This window comes from Lagopus muta, chromosome 18 (genome assembly GCF_023343835.1).
Source record: "Lagopus muta isolate bLagMut1 chromosome 18, bLagMut1 primary, whole genome shotgun sequence".
Taxonomy (NCBI): Eukaryota; Metazoa; Chordata; class Aves; order Galliformes; family Phasianidae; genus Lagopus; species Lagopus muta.
Genome location: NC_064450.1, coordinates 4,489,229 through 4,500,406, shown reverse-complemented (window position 1 = coordinate 4,500,406; position 11,178 = coordinate 4,489,229). Strand labels below are relative to the sequence as shown.

General features: G+C 56.0%; 1 protein-coding gene across 1 annotated transcript; it reads right to left on the bottom strand.

The window, feature by feature from the left end:
* Positions 1-5,608: 5,608 nt before the first annotated feature.
* On the bottom strand, positions 5,609-11,113 carry FOXJ1 (forkhead box J1). Its single transcript, XM_048964880.1, has 3 exons — positions 10,942-11,113; positions 9,763-10,315; positions 5,609-7,128 (listed from the first exon to the last, which is right to left on the bottom strand). Exons 2-3 carry the CDS (start codon positions 10,249-10,251, stop codon positions 6,325-6,327), a joined length of 1,293 nt encoding a protein of 430 aa, XP_048820837.1. The 5' UTR covers positions 10,252-10,315; positions 10,942-11,113; the 3' UTR covers positions 5,609-6,324.
* Between the last annotated feature and the right edge of the window lie 65 nt (positions 11,114-11,178).

The window sequence follows — 11,178 nt, the reverse complement described above, 5'->3', positions numbered from 1 at the left end:
CTGTCCCCTCATCATGCCTCGGTGCTACCCACCCCAGGAAGAGTTCCATTGCAGAAATGAATTCTGCCTGCCCCTGTACCCACAGAGCATGGGTGCACCCAGCTGCTGCTAGGGTGAGCTTGAATGGGGTGAGAAGGAACCAAACCCACCAAAGGGCTTTGCCCCTCTGGCAACAGCTGTCTCAAGCCCTACCAGCTTTGCTCTGAGCCACGATATCTCATGGAGGTTCTCAGCATGCAGGAGAGCCATGCCCACGTGGGAACTGCTGCAGCTCCCCAGTCTTCCCAGTGCAGCACTGACACCCCAGGGCAGGACAATGCCAAGGGATGCAGCATGGCAGCGACTGCCCCAGAGCTGCACCGCAGCTGTTGGCTGAGTCCCTAAAACAAAACAAAACAAGATGAAGCAGCAGAGCTCAGCCCTTGGCTCATTGTAGGCTGGTGGGGATCAGTCCCTAAGGGTTGGCCCCAGAAGTCCCCCCACAACCCCATCCACTGCCATGGCACAGACACAAGCTGTGCTCTCCTTACCTCCGGCTTTATTTGCAGAGGGAATTAAGGTCCTGCTGGGAAATCTTCCCCAGTGCTCTGATAGCTGCCTGCATAGCCGGCTCTAAATGGCTTTTTGTAAATGAATGATCAGGATTAACGAGGTTCCCCCAGCACTGTTTACTTAGTGCTGCCGTTGTGGATGGGGATGGGGTGCAGAACCCCTCCTCCAGCCAAGCCCAGGGACCACCACAGCGTCCCATCTCACATACCAAAGCCCTTCAGTTCTCGATCTAAGGAGGAGAGGAGGTTCTGGGCCAGGTCTGGGGCAGTGCACACTGTGAGCATCAGTCCTGGCACGGACTGACGGTGCCGTATTTCATGCTTTGGGGCCAGGATGGGGACGATGCTCATTTTCTCCCTACGCTGCGTTGCTGGGAAAGGCGGGGGGTGTTTGCCATCTGGGTCGGCAGCCCCGCACATGATGGGGCTGAGGAGGAGGTGTGGGGCAGCAGCCAGAAACATCCGCACAACTGGAATGTTTTCTGTGACCCCTAAGAGCCACCCGGCAGGAGGAGGGCACAGTGATCAGTGGGGTCTGAGGAGCCCCGTGCCTGGGGATCCCCTGCATTGCCCTCATGGGGTTCTGCCTCCACTCACTGTGCTGTGGGCTTTGCAGCCGCCTTACCCCGACCTTTGGCTGTTTGCACATTCCTGCCTGTTAATGTGTCTCCTAACCAAAAGCTACTGGGACAGAGCATGGCATCCCAGTGCTGCTCTCCTCATTCCCTGGCTGGAAATCGACACCTACACCCCAGCAGCCACCTCACTGCACCCCAACATCCCGTCCCCTCAGAACAGGGGGGGCTCCCCATGCAGATGCAAGCTGCCAGCGCTGGCTCTGCCCAAAGAAACCGAGTGCTGTTTGGCAGCAGAGCCATGGCTCCTCCTGGCTGCCAGGCTGGCACGCCTCCCACCAGCACCACGCCAGGCCAAATTCTTTGTGATTCCTGGGTTAACACCTGCTGCTCGTAATGCTGGTGCCCTCCCAACCCCATGCATGGGATAGGAGCATCCCATTGGACCCACACCCCCACATTAAGCCCACTTGTGACCCCTGGCTATTCAGACCCCATGCACCCATAGCACCCGTGGGTGAGCAGGGCCTGCAGAGCTGCACCCTGCGGGGCACTCCTTCCCCAAACAGGTGGTGGGGACAAAGCTTCCAACGCCCCGGGGCTGGATGTGCCCCTGCTTTCCTGCTGCAACAGCGTGGGTCAGCTTGGAGGACCCCCCCCACACCCACCTTGGGTATGCTTGGAGGAGAAGGAGGAGGAAGGGGCACAGCCCCACGTCTCCTCGTGACAGCCGTGACGCAGGGACCATTGCCTGCAGTCAGGGGAGTGCTGGACAAGCCTCAGCCTGCCCCATTGTGCCAGCCCTGCCGTGGGGAACGGCTGCTGGCAATGGCCCACTGAACCCAACCGGGCATCCCGGGGCACAGAGCGATGCAGGGAGCTGTGCTGTGCTGTGCTGGGGTGGTGCCAGGGTGCAGGAGGGGTGGCTGCACCCCTTGTGCAAGACCTAAAAACATGGATGAAAAGATGAGGATGTGTGTAAAAGGGCTGCAAGACAACGTGCGTGGCAAAGCGCTGCCCAAGATCAGCTTTGGGGTGCAAAAGCTCCCAGTGCAGCCCATGACCTGCAAAACCACAAAGGGATCTAAAGCAGCTTCACAGAGGAGCAGGGATGGGGGGCAAGGCAGGGCGTGCTGGGAGCACTGGGGGGTGGCACTGCTGTCCCCTCTGTGCACAGCCTGGCACGTGGTCAGCTTCAGGTCCAAAATCACAGCTTCAGTTCCCCCATTATGGCACTCACCCACACTGGGCAGGTGCTGCTGGTCCCACAGGCTTCAGCTGGAAGAGCAGACGGGGGGCTTTGCCCCTTCCCTGTTTTCAGAGCAGCATTTCCCAGAGCCCTCCTGACCCCACAGCACTCCCAACCCAGGGCTGGGAAGACAGGAGCAGGAGTGGGTCCGTATCCAGCCCAAACCCTCCAAATATAACCACTGAGGACCTAGCACAGCTTTCCCATCATTCTACCCCTGCAGGCTTTGCTCTGACAGCTCCATCCCTTTGGGTGTAAACCCATCCCAAATCAGGAGCACAGGAACCCCCAAAGCCATCCCCTGGCCCTGCTGCTGTCTGCATCCTCCCTCCTGCCCCATGCCATCCCCACCCCATCGCTGCAGGGTCCTGCCATCTCTCACCCACCTAAGCCCCTAGGTTTTCCCAAACATTTGTTTTCCCAAACTTTGGAGGTTCTCTCATTGCTATGCAATGCGCGTCCATCCCCTGCCCTCCTCCATCCTGCCTCCCCCTTCTCCCCGCACCGCTCCAACCCATCCCAGCCTGGGATCCTAAAACAGGCTGACTTTTTATTTCACTCCTCGAGGAGGGAGAAAATAATAATAATAATAATAATAATAATAATAATAATAATAATAATAATAATAATAAAACCCAATCTGGGAGTAGGGAGGGACCCTGTGAGCTGTGACCTCCTCCAAACCCCCAGCACCGAACCCGGAGAAGGAAACAAAAGGCGTTGGGATTTGCATTTCCACACAGCGCAGAGATGGCCCCAACTTGGGGCTGTTTATTCTAGGCGTAGATTTTCAATATTTGGGATGATTAGCAAGTGAAAGCCGGCTGTTGCCAGCATGGCTCCGTGCCAGCGCCGCGCTCAATGGAGGAGAAAGAAAGACACAAGAAAAGCAGAGAAAAGAAGGGGCTGTGTGTGTGTTTCCCCTTCTCTGCAAAGCAGAGATTGGGTTGAGGTGTCGTCGTTTGCCCGTGGGGTGGATGATGGATGAGGGGCGTTGCAGGGGAAGAAGAGAAACCACCGATAGAGGCTTTATGGCTGCGGGTTGAACAACCCAAAGGTTATGGGGCAGAGCAGGGAGTGGGGCACTTCCCATCTATACGGCATGCCCAGGCAGGTCGGTGCCACCCGCGGGCAGGAGCACCGTGTCCCCATCCCATGGCTGACACCCAAACCCCAAAACCACCCCTCGGGTGGGAGGGGAAAACCCATGAGATCCACGTCCAAGTTTGCGGCGCTGCTTTCAGGAGCTGAACAAAACGGGGTTGTTTGGGGCCTCTCCTGGTGCCTGCTTTATGCTCACCCTTTTTCCTGGCTGGCAGGAATGCTGGCTGCTGGCAGTGCCTGTATGGGGTGGGTGCCCGGGGCACTGCTTTTTGCAGGGGGCGAAGCAGAAATGTGGGCTTTTCGCCAGCAAAAGAAGCAGTGAACCATAGGAGCGAGGGGCTGCTGGCTTTTCCCAGCCCTGCTAATAACACTCTTAAAAAGGAGAAATAGAGAGCAGAGCCCACGTGCTGACAATAGGGAGCAGGGCAGGAGATGCGCTATTGAGATTTCCAGCCATAGAATCGTGGAAGGTTTTTTTCCAGCCTGTGTGATCCCACCTCCCCCAGCCCAACCATCAGCCTGACCAAATCCCAATGCTAACGCAGGTCCTTCAGTCAAAGAGATCCCTGGTATCTCTTTAACACCCCCACAGTGGCTCTCTGTCACCTCCCATCCCAGCACCTGACCACCCCCAGCCCCTCATTTCTCCTTTGGGGGCTCATGCTCCCCAGGCCAAAAGGAGACCCAAGCCCTGTCTCATCAACTCAGTCACACCCTGCCCTCTCAGCACTAAGCAGGACCACCTCCAGCAGTGAGCCCAGCCCTTCTTTTGGGCTAAGATTGCCCAGATTGAGAGCAGCTGTGATTGTGAGCACCTGCTGCTGCGCTGCCCATCCAGTCCATAAGGCTCAGGGGCTGGGATGTCCTGGAGCAGGTCCAGCTGATGTTCTGAGCCCCAGTGAGGGTCTGGAGGGGACACTGCTGCCTTAGGGGTACTCAAAGATGAGCAGAAGCTTCTCTTTCTCCCACCATCCCATTATACAGGTGCGGGTCCCCCCAGTCCGTCCATCCCCACACTGAGCTCCATTTCCCAGCCCCCCACCCTCCCCACACAGACCCCCCCCCACACCAATGCTTGCTTTGCAGCCGCTGCTTTGCTGCTCTTGCAGAGCCTGAGCTGCTCCTCGGTGTAATTGGCCCCACGAGGGTTTGTCTATTCCTGCAGAGCTGTGCAGCTCCTCTCACCACCCCGCACCCAGGAGGGCTCACAACCTGTTTGTGTTCCTATGGGAAGAAACAGGGACAACCACCCCCCAGGAGCAGAGAAGGACACACCAGAGCTTGGGAGCAGCTCCCAGTGTCCCCAAGTCAGCAGGGCCCCCTGATGTGAAAGTTGTGCCATGCATGAGGTTTGGGCCTCAGTTTTCCTATGGGGGATTGCTGAACCCCCATAGGGCTGGAGAGCAGGACTGGGATGGTGAGATACTGAGCCCCACGTGGGAGAGGCTCAGACACAGCCAGGCAGTGCTGGAAGGAAACAAGGAACCAAAAGTCTTTTTGGTTTTCTTCTTTTTTCCCCATTTTTTCTTTTCCTTTTTAATTGGTAAATAACTCTCCATGAAAAAGGTTATAATTGCACACGTATCTTTGCATTCATTCGCCACAACCCAGGAAAATATAAAAACAACAGATGAAAAGGAGCATCACCCATACAAGTACATACATCTCCACCAGCCCCAAGGCTGTGTGGGCTTCAGCTCCTGGCCCAGCCCCACTGAAGCTGTGGGGTATGGAAGCCTTGGTGCCCGACCCCCCCATTGCCCACTGCAAATTAAACCAAGGCCATTTCTCGTTTTATTTTTTAAGGCTGGTTTATTGACTCTAGTGCTACAGCTACACTCCTGCTATGTTACTCACAACAACAATCCTAAGAGCTTCTGCAACCAAAAAAGAAAATCTTTACAATCTCCCATTTCTTTTTTTTCTTTCCTGCGAGTCTAAGACACACAGCACTGGTACTACAGCTTTTCCTTACTCCTACTCAGCAGCTACATCACCCAAACCACCCATGGGGAAGAGGAGCAGAGGAATCCAAGAGCTTTGGGTCAAGTTTCGGCACAGTTTGGCTGCAGGAACGGTGCTGACATTGACACGGAGTTGGGTGACCCAAAGCTGATCAAAGCCACCGTGCAGGTCTTGGTTTGCAGAACAACTAACAGAAGCCAAAGTACAAAACAACCCCCAACCTACATTTCCCCTACCCTACTCTGAAAAGAAGTCCTAATGCTAAAAATATAGGTTTCTTTGAATATATAATATATAATAGATTATATAAAAACACCTAAAGAGGCAGACTGAATTTACGGATCTTTCCTTCTTCCCCAGGCACAAGTCAGGAGGGAGGTTGAACTCGGAGAATCCAGAGGGGACTCTATTTGTCTGCTAACTAATTAGCTACACCTACAAATGAACCCAGACAGAAAGAGAGAGAAGAACAGAGAGAAGAAGGAGAGAGAAGATTGCACGTAGTCTACGGAGTCCGAAGCCACCAGGAATCTTGTCTGTTGGTTCTGAAGAGGAGGACTGTATGCCGTGTCCATTTCCATGCAAAGGAAAGTGGTAATTTACATTTTGTTTCTTAAAAAGTAAAAAAATAAGTACTGTTCTATCTCTTCTCTTGAGGAAACTCGAGGACCTCAGACTTCTGGTGTGTCCTTTGAAGATATTTCAAGCAATTTTTGTGTTACTGTGTTCTCCCCATTGGTATGTCTATGAATAACCCTACCACGAAGCTGATCAAGCTGCTGGGGGAGACTGTCCATAGCAAGTATTGTCCATTGCAAGTTCCAGCAGCACAAAGGGAGCATCCTCCCAAAGCCCCCGTGGGTTTGGTTCAGTCCTTTGCTTATAGAAAGGCTCCCGCAGCGCTCCACTCATTGACGTCCGCAGGCAGCGAGGCGTCACCGAGCTCAAAGAGCTGCTCCATGCTGACGGAGCCAGACAGGTAATCATTGCCATCTTCATCCCAGGGGTGCTGCAGGAAGGAGGTGGCCATGAAGGTCTCGTCAAAGTCCAGGTTGTTGGGGTTGGGCTCGGTGAGGGGCTGCTCGGACCCGGCCATGCACCACTCCTGCGCATTGTCGTGATATCCATGGCCCGCCAGGTCAACCTCACGCTCAATGGGGCTGATGGGCGGTGTGAGCTCCAGCTCCTCAAACGTGGCAAAATCTCCATTGAGGTTGGTGTCGAAGATGACCTCCCAGTCGAAGTTGCCCTTCAGGGAGCCCAGCTCGGTCTGCTCCTCCTGGGTGAGCAGGGCTGTGTTGAGCAGCCGGGCCGCCTTGGCTGTGCGTTTGGGTAAGGGCTGCTTGCGCTTGCGGCCGCTCTTCCCATCCCAGCTCTGCTCGCCGGTCACCTCTTCAAACTCCTTCAGCAGCTGCTGGGACTCCGTGTTGACGTTGAGGACGTTGCCGTTGGCACGGCTGGAAGGCGCCGGCCCGGTGACGCCGCACGCTTGGTGCTGGGCCCTGTTGGTGAAGGCTGGGTGGATCTGCACCGGGGGCATCCTCCGCTTCTTGAAAGCCCCGTTCATCAGCCGGTCGGCGTACTGAGGGTCGATCTTCCAGAAGCCGCCTTTCCCCGGCTCGTCTTTCTCACGGGGCACTTTGATGAAGCACTTGTTCAAGGAAAGGTTGTGTCGGATGGAGTTCTACACCCAAAAGAGAAAAGAGAGAGGTTGAGCGTTGCTTCCTGCATGGCTACGCATCATCAGCCGGGATCCTGGGGGGAAACAAGGCAGAAATGACGCTGTCACGTCATCCAGGCCATATGCCCAACAGGCACTTCCCTCCTTGGGCTTCCAGTGTCATTTCCCTTCCTCCCAGCCAACCAAGAAGCAGGAGAAGACAAGGGTTTGAGCCAGAACTTGCCAGCCATCGGGAAGCATTTGGGAAAATCTCCTCGGCTGTGAAGTGGGGCCACAGGGTTTGAGCACTGGGAGAAACAGGCCAGACCCACCCTAGGAGCTCTAGTTCTGCATAGAGGGTGAGGAGGGACTCACACCCATGGCCCCATTTCAAATGGGGCGTTTCAACCCACAGCAATGCATGGCAGCACCATGGGGTTGGCGTCATCCGTCCCTGTACCCCCAAAGGTCATCTGTGCCAATTGCTAGGGCAAGGGGAGGTGGGCAAAGCTATCCCGGGCTATCTGCCCCAAGAGGTGCCTCCTGGCCCAGGATGTGTGAAATCACCACATCTTCATCAGCCACAGCTCAAAGCAGCTGGAAAAAGAAAAAAAAAAAAGAAAAAAAGAAAAAGAGGAGTTTCTGCTCCTGTTGAGCTGTTCTGAAGCCCTGAATGTGCCTAGAGTGATGTGAATAATCAGAAAGGAAACTCAGTTATCGGGTAAATAACACAGCGCTGAGCTCCACAAAGCCAAGACTGTATTAAGAGATTGGATATGGTAGAGGGCTTTTTTTTTTTTAAATGTTGCCTGGATATCTTTATGCTTATTCATCCATAATCCGTAGTGCCGAGTAGGAAAAACAAGGCTTGAATGCTCAGAGCTGTTGAAAAACACACACACACACATAGGCACACACACAACAAAACCCAGTGCTGGGCTGGAGCTCCTTGGGCGCGCTGGCTCCCCTCCAAAGCACTCAGCTCCCACAGGAATAGATCCATCTCCCCCCAGAGTACGGGTGGGATGACCTTTCGAGGCTGTCTGCTCATAGGGGAGTTGGGGGTAGGGGAGGAGAAAACGGCCTCGAAAAGAAAGAAAGGGGAAAAAAAGAGAGAGAAAGAAAGGAAGAGGGGAAAAAAGAGAAGGGGAGGGGGGAAGAAAGGGGAAAAGAGGATAAAAAAGGGGAAGGGGGCAAAAAAAGAAAGAGGAAGAAGGAAGAAAAAAGGGAAACAAAGAGAATGGAAGAAGAAAAAGAGAGAAAGGGAGGGAAAAAAAGGAAAAAACAAAAGAGAAAAGTGAAAAAAAAAATAAAGGAAGAAGGGGAATCACAGACATCCCCGCAAACATTCCAGGCTGCAGAGATTCCAAGTTTACCATTTCATGACATTTTACAAGGGTCAGAGCTTTGTGGGCTGAATTCCGGGCTCCCCATCTCCCCTCCCCATCCCACATCTCATTCAGGCCGGGCCACCCCTCGTTACATGGACATATTTATCATTCCTCCCTGCCACAATCCTGCAAACCCCCCGCATGTCTGCGGGGAAGGATTGAAAACCCTTCTTTCTTTCTTTTTTTTAATAAACACATTTAATTAAAACCACGGTGATTAGCCAGCCAGGAGCTTGCAGGGCGAAGTCAACATGCTGGCACGGTGCTGCTCCACCCCAAAAGACCCCCACCAGCAATGCACACTGCCCCAGTGTTCCCATCTGCCAGAGCTGTGCTGCTCTATGGGGTGGCCCCATAAGGAGGGTGCAGGGAGGATCTGGGGGGGTGCAGGGAGGATCTGGGGGGTCCCAGGTGCTGTCCTCACCAGGAGGATGCAGGCGTTGTGCAATCCTGGAGGATAAGGAGTTCCCTGCCCTGGAATGGGCTTTGGGAGCTGCTGGAGATGTGGGCAGAGGGCAGCCTGGGGGGGTTTGCAGTGTCTTTGCCCTGTGCTGTAGATTGGGTGTGGGAGTTCTTTGGGATCTGTGGAGGTCCTCCTTGCCCTGCCACATCCTGAAAGCCTCAACGTGATCTTGCATGGAGGGCACAGAGATGGAGGGGTTGGGAAAAACCCCCAGGTTCAAGCTGTGCCTAGAACTGCCGAGGGCTGTCCCCTACCTCTGAGGATGGGTTCATTTGAGATATGGGACAGCCCGGCCTCTCTCTGAGGCTTCACATTTCATCACAGAGATGGAGGCTCCTTGGCCTCTCCAAGAGAAGCAACCTCCCCTCTGCCCTGCTCGCAGACCTGCAGCGTTTCTGCTCCGAGCCTCCCCAAAGGGGGATTTATCCAACGTGCAGCATCACCCCGTGAGCCCACCCCATCCCTCTCCTCAGCACTCAGAGCCTTCATTTGGGGGTTTCACACACTGGGCTCTAAGGGGGGCTGCAGGAAGGTGGAGCTGAGGACAGAGACATCCACATGCCAGGGCCAAGCATGCACCTCCCCGCTCCTAAAATGGCCCTGGGCTCTCCCCTGTAATGGCTCCTTCCCTCCGCCATCCCTGCACACTCAATCCCTGTCCCTTCATCCTTCCTCCCTCTCCCATCTCAGTACCTCCATCCCTGTGCACACCACAGCAAACCACAAACCCCACAGGAACCAACCCCCCTCCACCTGACGGCGCACCCCCCCGCATCCCAAACCCTCAGAGCCCAAAGCACCCACCTGCCAGGTGGGGTCGGCGTGTCGGAAGTAGCAGAAGTTATCAGTAATCCATTTGTAGATGGCAGAGAGGGTGATTTTGGTCTTCTTGCTGGCTTCCATCGCCATGCAGATAAGAGTGGCATAGGAGTAGGGAGGCTTGACATGCGGGTTGGTTTTGTAGTCGATGTCCTCGGGTGGCTGTGCGTGCAAACCCAGGTGTGCCGACCTCGAGGTGGAGGAGGAGGTGGGTTTGCCGGGGGTGTGAGGCATCCCCATACACGCCGGGTCGGCAGCCAGGGGTGAGCACGGAGCGGCGAAGCCGGGGATGTGGTGGCAATCGTGAGGATCGGGGCCGCTGGGGCACGAGGAGGATTTGCCCACGCTGGCGTTGATGATGGAGAACTCCTGCAGCCACTGCAGGCTGGTCAGGCTGTCGTCCAAGTTGCTCGAGTCCCCCATGCTGCCCTGCTGCCCCTCGGCCGCCCGCAGGCTCAGCCAGCCCTCAGCCATGCCTGGGCGCTGCGGCAGCTCCAGCGTCCACGGGGAGCAGCGCCGGGAAGGGACGGGGACGGACCTGCAACGACATCGGGGGGGGGGGGGGGGGGGAAAGGGGGTTGGGCCGGGTCAGTTTCCCCGAGGTGCAGCTGCTCTCGGCAGCCCAGACCCCCAAAACGACCGGTAAGAAGCTGAGCCTACCCCAGAGCGAGCTGATGGGTTCAAGCTTCAGTCGTTCTTGCTGAGTTGCTCTTCAGCCCCCAGCGAGGCCATAAAGCTGTCACCCAATGCCTCCCGGTGTCACCCGGTGAAGGGACGGCCCCTGAGCCGGCCTGGGCACTGGCAGCACTTGGGCAGCAGCCGTTGGGCTGTGGGTTCTACCATTCAAATAATGCAGCCCCCAACAGTCAGGGGTTGGGGGGGGGGGGGGGGGGGGGGTAGGGACACGCAGAAAACCCTTTGCCCTGCTGCCCAAAAAGGAGCAAACCCCCCAAAATGGGCTCAGCACAGCAAGAGCCCTTCCAGCTCTCAGCTCCTATCACCTCTGCTGGCTGCAGCCAGGAGTGGGGAGATAACAGAAATCAACGACTCCCGGCCCCCCCCCCCCCCGCTCCGTGCGCCAACCGTGCAGCCCCACGGCCGATGTCCCCGTCCGAGCCGCCCCGTCGCGCCCTCACCGCCCCGTCCCACCGCTCTGCCCCTTACCCCGTCCCAGCGACGTGCCCCGGCTCCTAAAGTTCACGGGAGAGCAGGAAGCTTCTGGAAACACCAACCAGGAAAAAAATAACCGATAACAAAACAAAAAACTCCACGCACACAAACCCCCCGGCCTCGGGCTCCGCTTTCCCCCCCTTTAGGGACGAGTTGTGCCCCCGGCGCTGCCCGCCCCGCCGCCGTGATTTGCCGGCAGCGCAGCGCCCGCCATTAAGTAGCGGCTCCGCA